Below are 15,177 nucleotides of genomic sequence, written 5' to 3' on the forward strand. Positions count from 1 at the left end.
GCTCTAAAGCAAATGACACAATATACAAAACGAGAAGTTGTGTGAAGAAATATAAGAATATTTGAACCCCTGGTGGAAATGCATCCACTTGATTTGAAAAGCAAAGCACAGGTAACTCATTGTTGGTAGCTTTTATATGTGGTGTCCTCTGTACATGTGCTATGCAAATGCAAAATGTTGTAACTAATGATTTTGAGTGTCTAGTGTCTGAGGTTATGTTTTAATCTTTGAAAACAAAGATTGTTTTTCTTTTGCACAATTTAATTTATTTTACTTTCACATCATCTAGAATAAACCAGAACTAATGTTTAGATATAATACATGTCTACTAATTATGCACAATAAAGCAACCATACACACATCAAGGGTTATCCAGATGAAAGATTCTATAGGAGGAGATTAACCTTCTAAAACCCATGTGAAGATACTGGGTGGGTCCTGTCGAAGTATTATGAGTGCGTTGGTTTCCTTTGATCCCAAGACATTGTTACTTGATTACATCAGGGCTTAATAATCATTACTAAGTGAAATATTGCTGCTGATAGCCATTGTAACCTTTAATGTACTTTGAGTGTCTCTGTGAAATGTTGATCACATATATAAATATAAACTGTGTGTGTTCTTGAATTTTAGGTGGTATGTTTTTGGCAACAGGCAGCACAGATCAGATCATCAGAATGTATTACTTTGGATTTGAAACACCTGAAAAAATTGCTGAATTAGAGGGCCACACGGTAAGTAATTAAACTAAAGAGTCAATTTGTACATGGATCTGCTTCGGTTTGCTCTCTTGCATAGATGTAGCAAATATTGGATTTTGATTGATACCTGAAACAGCAGATTCCTTGCATTTCAAATATTCTCTAGGTGCCAGACTGGTTCTGAAAGTTTCCATAGCAGGATTTTTGTGTTGCACAAGGTGGCATTGTGCAGCTCCAAGTTTGCTTCATTCCACCCCGAAAGATGGGCAGTAAAGGCCGTATAAGGCCAGTCATCTACGTTCGAGGCATGTGGGCTGCTGAATTCATATCTAGTGCATAGATCGCCGCCTAGTGTTGGGTCCGGATGATTGCACATTGTTGTCCTGGAAGAGTCTTAGAAGTATCACGAGATAGGTGGCTCCTCCCCTGGACTACAGTGCGCATGGGCATTGACTCCATCCCCATATTGTTTTTTTCCGCCATTGGGTTCAGATGCATATTTGATCACTCAAGTTCGGAATCAATAGAAACTTTCTTTTTGGCCAAAAGGCCTTTCCTATCGTCGGTATTGTCTTGCAATCTGTGCCCAGTTCTGTTCCAGCTCAGTTCCCGAGTCGGACATCCGGAGGAGTCGCGTGGCTCTTCAGTGCTCGAGGCCCGGTCGACGCTACAGGCCTTATTCGACGAACCATCATGGAACGGAGCCCGTTCAAGAGGTGCCCCGTGTGCAACTCGAAGTATCCTCACATCGATGTCCACCCGGTGTGCAACAAGTGCCTGTCGCCGGATCACGATGAAGCCAACTGTATGGCTTGCTCTCGTTTCCGCTCCAAAAAGACAATTCGACTTCGGCGCGCAGCGCGCCAGGAGGCCCAGCACACGGCACCTGAACCGGTGAACATTTTCGATACCGAGGGAGAAGAGCTAGACGAGCAGGAAGATCATGAGCCGATTTCAAATCCAGCGGCAGAGATCGACTCCAACTACGACGCAGACGCAGAAATGCTCGATGCTGAAGAAATCGTCGACGAGGTAGGAGACGACGATGGGGCCTATGGGGCCACGGAAGATAGCTCAAGCGAGGAGCTATGCCCCGTTGAAATGATATATACGGCTCAGGTCGAGGGATCGCCACATGGCCTTACCCAAGATCTTGGTCCGAATTCCACAGTCTCGCCTCCGGGTCCGGCTACGGACACTTCTAAAGAGCCACTAATGGTGAAATCGAAACCAAAAGAGAAAGCTTCGGTGTCTACACAACCGAAAGTGCTAGAGGTGCCGTCGAAACCGAAGTGCGTGTCGCCTTGGTAGGCTCCCAGTCTTCAGGCCTGTCGGTGCAAACAGAGCCAAAAAAGGTTATCGACCCGGTGAAGTCGCTCAAGGGTGTCGAGCCGAAGACTGGGACACCAAAAGCACTTGTCAAGGTCGTCGACCCGAAGACTTCGGCGCCGAGGGCCGTCGACACAGTCGAAGGACTCGGAGCTACAAAGGTTGTCGATCCTGCGCGTTGGCCGGACAAGGCCAAAAGTACTACAACTCTCGAGTCCGCACCTGGTGGTGGCTCGAAGGCACCTGTCGAGTCGACGCAGCCGTCCGCCTCCTTCACGAAGCAGGTGTCGGAATCGTTGAAACGCATTAAGGACAAAGCTTCCGCTGTCGATCCGAAGGATACTTCCACGCCGAAGCCTGCCATCAAACCGCACAAGTCAACAGCGCCCATTCAGTTTACGCTGCCGCCGAAAGTGGTGCCGAAGGCGTTCGCGCCGAAGACGGTCGTCGAGGAGTCCACGAAGGTGTCCACGGGCCCGAAGCCTACACCTGCGGTTGTGAACACAAAGCATCGACAACCCCTGCTGGAGGAGCAGTCGGAACAATTCATCGACGCCCACACCGGTAAACTTTCTATTTGCAAACGAAAGATCACCCCAGCACAGCCTATGGAATCCTACACGATTTCTTAAAGAAAAAGAAGGATTCCACGGATTCACCCGTTCTTGTAGAACTGATAGCTCCACATGGACAGGACACTGCTCCAATCTCGCCCACTTACTCAGAGGATTGAAGCTGGGGAAGGTGACTATGATGAGTACAACTACCCTGCCGACACTGATCCTGAGGATCCACATGACACATGGGCAGATGCTGCTGACCCAGGGGATCCACAAACTGCCCCAGACACTCAATTGTATAATGTAAAAACATCGCCTACTGAGGACTCAGCGGCATTTAATGCGCTTATTGAGAGGGCAGCCAAGAATCATGACGTCCAGTTCCATGCTGACCCTATTGAGGTGGATTTTTTGTTTGACACCTTTTCCACCTCTGAGAAGACCGTGAAGACTCTGCCAATGCTAAAGGGTGTCTTAAAACATGCTGCAGACATTTTTAAAGAACCCATAAGGGCCAGGGTTATAAACCCCAGAATTGAGAAGAAGTACAAGCCGGCGCCTGGGGACCCTACCTACATCAAGGGCCAGTTGCCATTAGACTCTTTAGTTGTTTCCAATGCCCGGAAGAGGGCAAACTCACAAACTACTGGTGATGCTACTCCCCCTGACAAGGAATCTAAAGTGCTAGAAGCATCAGGGAAAAGGGTGGCGGCTCAAGCGGCCAATATCTGGCGTATTTCAAACACTCAGGCACTCTTGGCCAGATATGACAGGGCATATTACGATACACTTGAGACCCTGTTACAACACTTGCCAGATGAATATAAAGAGGCAGCAGAGATGCTCATACAAGAAGGGAAACTCATCTCAAATGCTTCTATTAAGTGTGCACTGGACGCAGCAGACACCGCGGCCAGGGCCATTAACACCAGTGTAATGTTGTGGCGACAGGCCTGGCTCAGAATCTCCGGGTTCAAGCCAGAGATACAAACCACCATCCTAAATCAGCCTGTAAACCCTGATCACTTATTTGGACCTGAGGTGGACACCACCCTAGAAAAAATCAAAAAGGACACCGAGACTGCAAAGTCTATGGGGGCTCTCCAGTCCCAGCAGTTCAGGGGTGGTTCTTTTCGTCGCTCAAGCAATAGAGGTGTTTCCAGAGGCCAGCTGTCCCAGCAAACACAATACAATAAGAGTGGCGCACAAACCTCGTACAACAAACAAAGTAGAGGTGGCTATCGCGGAAACAGCGCTAAAGGCAGAGGTCATGGAAACAACAGCTCCCGATCCTCCGACGCAAACAAACAGTGACGCCTTGTCACTGCCCCCCGACCATACAACACCGGTCGGGGGGAGACTCCAACAGTTCCTGCCAGTCTGGAAATCCATCACCACAGACAGGTGGGTCAGAAAGCTTATCCAGTACGGTTATTGTCTGGAGTTAACATCCACTCCACCCACCCAACATACCCCCAAAACACCGTCCTATGTCCACAGAGCATTTGCACTTATTGCAGCAGGAGGTACTCGTCATGCTGCAAAAAGGGGCAATCAAGCTCGTACCAGTGGAACAAAGAGGCACAGGAGTGTACTCCCTGTACTTCTTAATCCCAAAGAAAGACGGATCCCTCAGACCCATACTGGACCTCAGACCCCTAAACCAGTACATTCTATCAGAACACTTTCATATGCTCACACTGCAGCAGGTTCTTTCGTTGCTCAATAAGGGGGATTTCCTCGCAACATTAGATCTAAAGGACGCATATTTTCACATTCCACTACATCCGTCACACAGAAAATACCTCAGATTCACCATTCAGAATCAGCATTACCAATTCAAAGTCCTCCCTTTCGGAGTGACTACAGCGCCCAAGGTGTTCACAAAGTGCCTGGCGACAGTGGCTGCGCACCTCAGGAGACAAAATGTTCACGTCTACCCTTATTTGGACGACTGGCTTGTCCAAGCAAAGTTGGCCCAGCAGTGCGCTGCCAACATGTCCCACACCATTCACCTTCTTCACGATCTGGGATTCTCACTGAATTACCCAAAGTCACACCTTCAGCCCGCCCATGTGCGGCAGTATCTAGGCGCGACAATAAACACTCTAGCAGCCACAGCACAGCCAAATTCAGTGAGGATCAACAGCATTCAATTGCTGATACAAAAATTCAGACCGCAACACTCGCTTCCAGCACGAGTGTTCATGCGGTTGATAGGCATGATGGACTCCTGCATCTTTATAGTCCCGCACGCAAGACTACATATGCGTCCGCTTCAAGAGTGCTTAGCACGTCAGTGGAATCAGGCTCACGGGCAGTTAAGAGACCTAGTTTTGGTGACCGGTCGTGCATACAACTCTCTGCATTGGTGGAATCCACACAACCTTTGCAAGGGCCGACCGTTCCAAGAGCCTGTGCCACAGATCACCCTAATGGCGGACGCATCTCTCCAGGGTTGGGGAGCTCATGTACTCGACTACACAGTGCAGGGACTATGGACAACGCAGCAAAAGAAGATGCACATCAACCACCTAGAGCTGATGGCAATCTTCATGGCAATGAAGGCATTCAAGGTACATCTGTGCAACAAGGTCGTGTTGATACGGACGGACAACATGACGGCCATGTACTACATTCAGAAACAGGGAGGTACACACTCTCCACAGTTGTCTCATCTGGCTCAGAGCATGTGGAAGTGGGCCATTCAAAGGAACATCTTCCTCATGGCGGAACACCTCCCAGGCAAGGACAATCAGATGGCGGATCTGCTAAGCAGATACAGCCACCAAATGCACGAGTGGGAGCTACATCCATCAGTACTCCGCCCGTACTTCCAGCAGTGGGGTCATCCAGAGATAGACCTGTTTGCCACAAGGGAAAACGCCAAATGCCAAAGCTTTGCCGCCAGGTTCCCGCACCCACAATCGCAGGGCAATGCGATATGGATGAACTGGTCAGGCAAATTTGCGTACGCTTTTCCCCCAGCACCTCTAATACCGCTGGTGGAACGAAAACTAAGGCAACACTCGATGACGCTCACCCTGGTTGCTCCAACGTGGGCACGCCAACCATGGTACACCACGTTTCTAGAACTTTCTGTGGTACCGCATCAAAGGCTGCACCTCACACCCAGTCTTTTGACGCAGAGCCATGGCGACATTCAGCACCCAGATCCGCAACAGCTCAACCTGGCGATCTGGCTCCTGAGGTCTTAGAGTTTGGCTACCTCAACTTGCCTCCAGACTGCATGGATATCATACGGGAGGCAAGAAAGCGCACCACCAGAGCATGCAATGCTGCAAAATGGAAGCGCTTTGTCATTTATTGCGTAGACCACAACATAGACCCGCTTGACGCGTCTACGCACAACATCATTTGTTATCTGTTACATCTTTACAAATGCAATCTAGCATATGCTTCCATTCGAATACATTTATCCGCCATAGCGGATTATCTCCAAAACAGGCAGCATCTCTCCCTTTTCAGAGTGCCTGCCATTAAAGCCTTTCTAGAGGGACTCAAACGAGTCATTCCTCCCAGGACCCCACCAGCTCCTGAATGGAATCTTAATGTGGTCCTCACCCGACTAATGGGTCCACCTTTTGAGCCTCTACATTCATGCGAGATTCAGTTCTTAACATGGAAAGTTGCTTTCCTAATAGCGATTATGTCACTGCGACGTGTTAGTGAACTCCAGGCACTAACTATCCAAGAGCCATTCATACAAATTCACTCCAACCGGGTAGTGCTGCGCACTAACCCTAAATTTCTTCCAAAGGTGGTTTCGCAGTTCCATATCAATCAGACTATTGAACTGCCTGTGTTCTTCCAAAATCCTGAGACAGTGGCAGAGAGAATGCTCCACACTCTTGTAGTCAAAAGAGCTTTAATGTATTACATTGATAGAACCAAAGATTTTAGGAAGACGAATCAACTCTTTGTTGCCTTTTCCGCGCAACACAAAGGCAACCCCGTTTCCAAAGCAGGTATAGCCAGGTGGATCGTTAAGTGTGTTCAAATTTGCTAACAAAAAGCAAAGCGCACTTTAGCAATCCCCCCAAGGGCGCACTCCACCCGCAAGTTGGGGGCCTCCATGGCTTTCCTTGGAAATATCTCTTTACAAGACATTTGTAGAGCAGCCACATGGTCTACGCCACACACATTTACAAAACACTACTGTGTAGATGTGCACTCCAAACAGCCGGCAGCTGTAGGGCAGGCTGTCCTAAAAACACTTTTTCAAACTGCTGCAGCTGGCACAGGCCGCCGCCGCTAATGGAGGGACTGCTATATATTCTATGCACTAGATATGAATTCAGCAGCCCACATGCCTCGAACCGAATATGCTACTTACCAGTATGCATCTGTTCTTGGCATGTAGGGCTGCTGACATTCATATCGCCCGCCCTCCTCCCCAGCGCCTGTAGCGGCTGCAGCACTTACACTTACTCTTAGCATGGCCATCACTCATGGTGTTACACTCCATCTTTGACACAATGGCTAAAAACAATCTGGGGATGGAGTCGATGCACATGCGCACTGTAGTCCAGGGGAGGAGCCACCTATCTCGTGATACTTCGAAGACCCTTCCAGGACAACAATGTGCAATCATCCGGACCCAACACTAGGCGGCGATCTATGCACTAGATATGAATGTCAGCAGCCCTACATGCCAAGAACAGATGCATACTGGTAAGTAGCATATTTGTTACTTTATGCACCTTTGTACGCTCACCCTGAGTGCTGCTCTTTTTCGCAAGTTGATGAATTCTTTCGAAAATCTTTTCAATGTGCAAGGGAACAATCTTCCCACCAAAGACTACAAGGTTCAAACCGTACTGTGACTGTGGGACTCAGTGGCCGATTGTGAGAAGTTGGCCTGATATATGATGCTCACTAGTTCTAGTGATCACCTTGTATCAGTCCAAACAACCCTTATGGTGATTGGTTGTAAGTCAACCTTATAGACCAGCTATCCTAATGGTAGCACGGACAAATCAGTCTTAGGCTAAACTCTTTTGGCATGTGAAGCCAGCTGTTTTACCACAATATAACCCCTTGAATACCAGATGAAAGGACACCACTCAGGTTGTTATGAAAATAAACAGTATATTTTATTAATAACAAACACCTCTGAACTCTTTATGAGATCAGAGGGCTAAGCACATGACAATCTCTTAGGAAAAATACGACCAGTTGCACAAAATTACAATGGTGCCCTAGGGGCACGACAAACCATATACTAAGTAAATGGAATGTGAGAGTCAATAGTAGAATTGGAGCTGTCCAGAGGCTGCAGGACCGCTGGGACTACGCTATCCCAACCTGAGGTAAGTAATAGGAGGCCCACGGGACGCGGGTGCAGAGTGTGAACTCACACGCGGGATGCGTAACAACGTCTATGGACAGTACAGTTCAAGTTAAAAGGTAAGTACGGACAATCCTGACTAGTTAGGACTAAAACGACTGTGGAACGGGACACTAGGACAGTTAAACTACCCTTGAGCACCGAAATGCTCTCGTTACCTCACCCACGGGCTGCGGGTGCATAGGTGTCAAAGTGTGTCGGGTTCTCGCGTTGAAGTCAATGGAGCCTGAAAGAAAAGATGCTGCGGGCGACCAGGAGGAAGATGTCCGGTGGGATCCAAGGGTGGATCCGGAGAGCTGAAGACGAAAGCAGAGGGGACAATGTTCAAAGTCACTAGCCAGTGACTAGAGTGGAACCAGGAAGGAACCAGATGTCGTCGTCGCGATCAGGTGAAGAGTGGACGCTTGACTCTGCAGCCACGTGGACCAGGAGGTGTCTTCGACGACCAGGATGGAGGCACGAGCTGTCCCACGCAGGCTCTCGCTGTCGGCGGTGTCTGTTCCGGAATCGGCGTCAACAGGCCTTGGCAAAGGCAACTCACGCGGTGAGTGGAAAAGCGTCTGGTGCGGACTAGGAGAGTCCGGGGTGCCCCTCTTTTGGAAGGGAGCAAGGGCAAGTCTTGAGCAACCAGACCAGCAGTGAAGATTTCAAAGTTCGTTGTCTAGGAGGCCACTAGCCAGCCGGCAAGTGACCAGACAACGCGCCGAGCAGCAAACCAGCTGAAGGGCCCCACGCAGATCTCGTGGATGCTGGAGGGCTGATCTTTGGTGCAGGGGCTGCTCGGGGCTGGGGCTTCTCAGTCCCCAAAGCACTTGGTCGAGTTTACCTCGGGAGTCGTGCTGAAAGCGAAGTGCAGGTTCGTTCAAGATGGCCGGTCCCACGTGTCTCGTCGCACCCACGGATCTCAGCTGTGCTGCAGATGTAGGTTGAGGTCGGAGTGGTCTGGGAATCCGGGTCTCGTCGGGCTCTGAAGTCTGGATCCTCGAGAGAAGACGACAAAGGGAAGCCGCTGGACGCTTGATGGTGCCTGCAGTTGCAGGGTGGACACTCCTTGCCCACAAGGGAGATTTCTTCAGTCTTCTGTGGAGCAGAACGTCGAAGTCCAGAGTTTCTTCTTGTAGAGTAGTTCAGGATTAATCTAATTTGGAATGGGACCAGCTCCTACCTTTATCCTGCTAAAGGGGGCTGCACTACTGACTAGGTTCCTCCCCTGGGTGGGACCAGGAAGGGGGGTGGTTACACCCCCTATCCTTTGTTCGGTTTCGCGCCAGAGCTGGGGCAGGGATGCCCCAGCAACTGGTTTGAACCGGTGTATGCACAGGGCACCTTGTGTGCCCCAGGCATGTCTTATTCCTTTCAGGCCTATCCTACCCAATACACAAAATCCTGTCTGGGGTGGTGCTAGCACCTCCCAAGGCAGGAAACCCTTTGTCCAAGCCTCCCTCGCTGGAAGGACTCCCAGCAGCAGGAGGTCAGACTTGTGTCTGTGGTGGCAGCATCCATTTTGTGATGCCAAGGCTCGAGTTAGTTTTAACCGGGGTTCACAGTTACATACATGTCGTGTCCCTCTAGAAGGGTGGAATGCTGCCCCCGTCGCCAGAATTGGCGAGGGGGTAGTATTCCAATTCGTATGACACCTTACTCGACATGTTCTGATAATGTTATACCAGAGTTAGCATTTAACCGCGAGGTTGATAATGCACTTAAGAGTATATGGTATAGCGTTATCATGGAACAGCTATTAGGACTTGGTACCGCAAGCTGCAGAGGGCTCAGCTCATGCCAGAGCACCATCTCACATAATTCCAAGCACTCTGCCTTCAGGGTTGATAAGGCCTGCCATAGGAGTGACTGATAGGAATACATGTGTCCATTTTAGGGTTAGATACAGGTATACTATATCTATAGCAAAGGGTGATTACACCACCTTGCCCCAGCTGTCTTGCAGCCAGTTGTGTCAGTTTTAGATGGCCAGCCAGGGGTGGCATCATACATGCTTCAGCCCCTGGTAGACCCTGGGTACACCTATGCCCTGGGTACCTAAGGTACACTCTACAGGGACTGATAAGGTGACTCGGCATCCAATTAGATATGTACCTAGGGTACATGGAGTCCATTTTAACAGAGAGAGCAGGAAGCCTGGGGTCCTGAATAGCAGAATTCCATGCCAACTAAGTCAAAAACCAGCTAAACACTAGGCAAAAAGTTGGGGGTAACCATAGTCAGATGTCCAACTTCCTACATTCCCTTCCACAAGGACATTCCCACACAGACTATCATGACGGATGCGTCTCTCCACGGCTGGGGAGCGCACTCTGGAGACTTAGATTCAAGGAACATGGTCCCCGACGGAGTCCTCGTACCACATTAATTTCCTGGAACTCAGAGCTGTTCACTTGGCACTGAAGGCATTTCATCCGTTCTTCCGGACCAACTCTCTGCTTGTACAGACGGACAATACGACCACGATGTATTACCTCAACAAGCAGGGGGGTCGAGATCGCGCACTCTGTCGCAGGAGGCGCAGGCGATCTGGCACTGGCTTCTAGACAGAGGACTGACGATAACGGCTACCCATCTGCCAGGTGTGCAGAATGTTCAGGCAGACGCTCTGAGCAGACTGATTCAGGAAAACCACGAATGGGTCATAAACGACGAAGTACTAGTAGAAGTCTTCGCAAGGTGGGGGACTCCAGACGTTGATCTGTTCGCCACCGCCGAAAACAGCAAATGCCGAGACGTCGCCTCCAGGTACTACCAGCTGGGGACGCTGGGGAATGCGTTATGGATCAACTGGTCGAACAGCTTTCTGTACGCTTTTCCACCCATTCCCCTGATTCCGGCGGTGCTCATCAAGCTGTCCCAGTCCAGGGCGTAGATGATCCTGATTGCCCCGGAATGGCCCAGGCAGTGGTGGTTCACTGACCTGCTTCACCGGTCTCTCCTTCCTCATATACGGCTGCCGTGCAGGCCGGACCTTCTCACGAAGTTCGGGGGGCAGATGTTGCACCCCAACCTCTCGTCTTTGAGTTTGGCGGCATGGCTCCTGAGATAGTGCAATATGGCCATTTGAATCTTCCAGACGACTGGATAGACATATTGAAGGAGGCTAAGCGACCTTCCACTAGGACTTCTTACGCTTACAAGTGGAAAAGGTTTTAACGTGTAAGGAAGATGTCATCCTTCCGTATCTTCTGCATCTAGCGCAGTCTGGCCTTAATGTCCATTCCATTAAGGTTCATCTTGCTGCGCTGACTGCCTACAGGAAATGCTCTTCACAGACTGCCTTCTTCCAGATCCCTGTGATCAAAGATTTTTTGGAAGGCTTGAAGAAAGTGTTCCCTCCTGTCCGGCTTCCTTCGCCTTCATGGGAATTGAATGTGGTGCTGTCCAGATTGATGAAGGAGCCCTTTCAACCTATTCATAAGGCTTCGTTGCAGCACCTGTCCTGGAAGGCGGCGTTCCTCGTGGCCATTACATCGGCCCGCAGGGTGAGTGAAATTCAGGCGTTGTGTTGCCAAGAACCTTATACTGTATTTCATGCTGCTAAGGTTGTTATGCGTACTCACCCTAAATTTCTTCCAAAGGTTATATCTGATTTTCATGTTAACAAGCTGGAAAGGTCCCTGCATTCCCTGGATGTTAGGAGGGTGTTGAAATTTTATCTGGATAAAACCAAGGATATTCGTAGGTCGGACCAATTGTTTATCAATTATGGATCAGTCAGGACCGGCCTTGCTACCTCAAAACAGTCCATCTCGAGGTGGATTGTGTCCTGTATACAATTGTGTTACCAAAAGGCTAATAAGACCTTAGTGGGTAAACCTAAAGCTCATTCCCCCAGGGGCAAAACTGCCACGACTGCTCTGCTCTGTAATGTTCCAATTGCAGAAATCTGCAAGGCGGCCACTTGGAAGTCAGTCCATACCTTTGCTAAGCATTACTGTCTGGACACTGATGCCAGGGCAGACGCTCAGGTTGGGCAGGCTTCGCTGCGAAATCTGTTAGCACCGTAGTGGTGTTATTTCTCTTTTCTCCACCGCCGCTTTGGTGTGGGGATGGGCTTGCCATTCTATTCACTAGATTATGACTATACACAGAGATCCCCTACTACAGAAGAAGTAGTTTCTGTCCTGTAACTCCAGTTCTGTAGTAGGGGTATCTCTGTTAAAGTCATAAACACCCGCCCTCCTCCCCGGTGGAGAGAGAGATTCATGTAAGAAATGCTACAGTTACGCCTTCAAAAAGAACTGAAAGTAAAAGGGACCTGCAGTGCATTCTGGGATACTGTGAGACTTCTGGAAAGTTCTCTTAAAGGCACAGTATCCTGTTCTGAGCCACATAATGGCAGCCTATGGGGCTTGTCTGTCCACTTCTTTCTCTCTATCATTCCAGAGGGTTTTGCTGTTAAAGGCAAGGTTTTTCTCTGTAGAAAACCCTGGACAGGCTGTGCTGTTTGTGGATTTTGGTGGAATTTCTAGTTGAAGTACTGGACAGTGTAGCCTGTGGATATAGGCTGCATTATCTGTCTTTAAATTCTCTGTTAAGTGTCGGTGCAGTTCTGCATGTTTTGACAACTTAAGAGATTATTTTTGATTGCTCCTGGTGTCTGACTGACAGCCACCTTTCCCGATGTGAGAGGACCTGGAGTCTGGCCTTTCTGTAAGAAATCGAAACTCTGGTTCAATGCGCCTTGAAGACAATATGCTGCTGAAAAAGGGGAGGAGATTGCCAACCCTGTTGAGGTGTGAGTGACCTGACACACTTGAGTTGCTTGAACTCCCGGTGCTGCATGATTCTGCCAGCCAAAGGTTGAGCGTGATCTGTGTGCCCTGAGGCTTGTGAGTTAGCAGTCTTTGCATGGAAGTGGGTCCATGAGGGAAACACAATGAGCAGTTGTTGCTGCTGACAGAGTTGTGCCTGAGCGTGCCAAGGTAAAGTGTACATCCACTCAGAAGTTGTGCCTAGGTGGACTTTACTGCCACCATCCAAGCCTGTGCCTGACATGTGCCATGCTGCTGCAAGAGAAATCCCACTGTGGCTGCTCTTGTGCCACCGTGAACTTTGACCTTGGCAGCACACTACTGCACTTTATTAGCAATCCAAAAGAGTTCAACCGTTGGCAGTCGCTACTCACTTATAAGGCTGACGGCTCAGACTGTCTTCCTGCTGCCACCCTCCCCTAGATTGTAGGTGGAGCCTCCAACTGGTAAGTCTCCTCCCAGAATCAGTACCAAAGCAAGATGCATACTCCAGGTCCTCCCAAGATGAAGGAATATGGACTGAGACCCTTGCTGTGGTGAGATTGTGCAATACAGATTTGAATGGTAACTAGCCTCGAGAATTGTGGGGTAAATGCACCTAACCGTGATACTTGCCCAAAAGACACTGTAGGCCTGGGGAGGCTTCCTAGACTGACTGACCAAGAAGGGGAGGATTACAAGGCGCAATATCCCGGGTGGCAGTACCAAAAGTGACTGTTTTATGTTCTATGAAGTATTACGTTTTAAGCATGTAGATGTTTCTTTTCAACAAAGTAAAGCACTTGGCTGGACATAGTTCTCTTTCAGGGGATCCTCATCAATAGTTATAAGCACTAGAATATTCCCGCCCATGCACGGGACCCCGGAAGCACAATCATATATGTGCCCCACATATATGTATGTATATGTATATATACATATATATATATATATATATAATATATATATATATATATATATATATAATATATATATATATATATAATATATATATATAATATATATAATATATATATTTTTTTTTTTTTTTTTTAATCACCTACAGAAAGGGGAACTCTTTTAAAGATTACCTTGTAAATAGCCACTATGAAAAGAAAAGAAAAAGAAAAATTACGGTAACAGGCTTCTATCCTTGCATGAAGTGCAAGGCCTGTAAGAACTCTCAAAAAGTCAAAGAATACAACATTCCAGGAAAGGAAAGGAAAGGCAGAATAACCAAGCTGGTCAATTGTAATTCTGACTATACTGTCTATTGCTTAACATGTCCCTGTGGGAAAAGGTACATAGGAAGCACAGTAAAAGCTACCAAACTCAGGGTCCTAGAACATATGAGGGCAATCTCCACGAAGGATCCTAATTACCCAGTAGCTCGTCATTTCGAGCAGGTACATGATAGCAATAGTAACCTATTGACGTACTTTATTCTGGACCAGTTAGTCAGAACAGAAAGAGGAGGCAACTGGATAAAGAAACTAAGAACATTAGAATCAAGATTAATTATCCTATTGCAAACTAAGACCCCGGGGGGGATGAACAATGAAGAAGAGATGTGGACTCATATTTGAGGTACTCGTCTCTGTCCCGGAACTCTTTCTGAATCCTGGAATCTGATGTATATAGTCCCTTGTTACAGACAGAGATGTCTAAACCTTAGTCACCTGAACAGTAGTTGTCATTATTAATTATTATGTTATATTTAGCATTGAATGAAAGTGAGGATCACAAAATGCATTGGCGTTACAATCACGAGCATATCGTTGTGCCCATTCAGGGCTAGATTGTCAAAACCTCATTGAACCTTGATCTTGACTGTTTGGTGACTTATTGGATTGTGAACATTTTTTGATTTTCACTATGAGTTGGTTGTGAGAATCATGTCATAGGTACCAATGGTGCGGACAACATCTTATTAATGCACGGAAAAGTTTGATTTGTAGTAGTAATCATGCATGGTAGCTATGATTTAATGCATTAGAATGAATTATTTACCGTGTTAAGATGGCCGCCGTGAAAGTAATGAAAGAATCACTGGATGTACCTTTGTTTATGTTGATACAATGTGGGAACACGTGACCATGATCATTAACGGTCACTAGTTTAAATGTAATCGGGAAACAGTGTCAATCTACACTGACGAAGGCGGTAAACGCCGAAACGCGTTTGTGGATTGAATTGCTGAGGTATCATGGTGAATAAAAACGTGTGAAGAACCTACGCGATACTGACTTGGAGTGCTCTCATTTAAAACTAAACCCAGAATTGGAGGTTTTTCGTTGGAAATATATATATATATATATATATATATATATATATATATATATATATATATATATATATACATGCTGATACGCTGATAGGAGGTCTGCCACTTTGTCACAAGGATGTTGTCATCAGTGATGTCATTTGAGATGTCATCAGTGATGTCATGAGTGATGTCACTGACCATGTCATGA

At 47.8% G+C, this 15,177-nt stretch overlaps 1 protein-coding gene across 4 annotated transcripts in view; it reads left to right on the forward strand.

Annotated features, from left to right (window-relative positions):
- BRWD1 (bromodomain and WD repeat domain containing 1) overlaps positions 1-15,177 on the forward strand; it is a 2,464,655-nt gene that overhangs the window by 379,348 nt on the left and 2,070,130 nt on the right. For all 4 annotated transcript variants that reach the window (XM_078656838.1, XM_078656840.1, XM_078656841.1 and 1 more), the window contains one exon: positions 634-734. In XM_078656838.1, coding sequence (XP_078512964.1) covers positions 634-734 — 101 coding nt within the window. The remainder of the gene's footprint in view (positions 1-633; positions 735-15,177) is intronic.

This window comes from Lissotriton helveticus, chromosome 8, assembly GCF_964261635.1.
Source record: "Lissotriton helveticus chromosome 8, aLisHel1.1, whole genome shotgun sequence".
Classification (NCBI taxonomy): domain Eukaryota; kingdom Metazoa; phylum Chordata; class Amphibia; order Caudata; family Salamandridae; genus Lissotriton; species Lissotriton helveticus.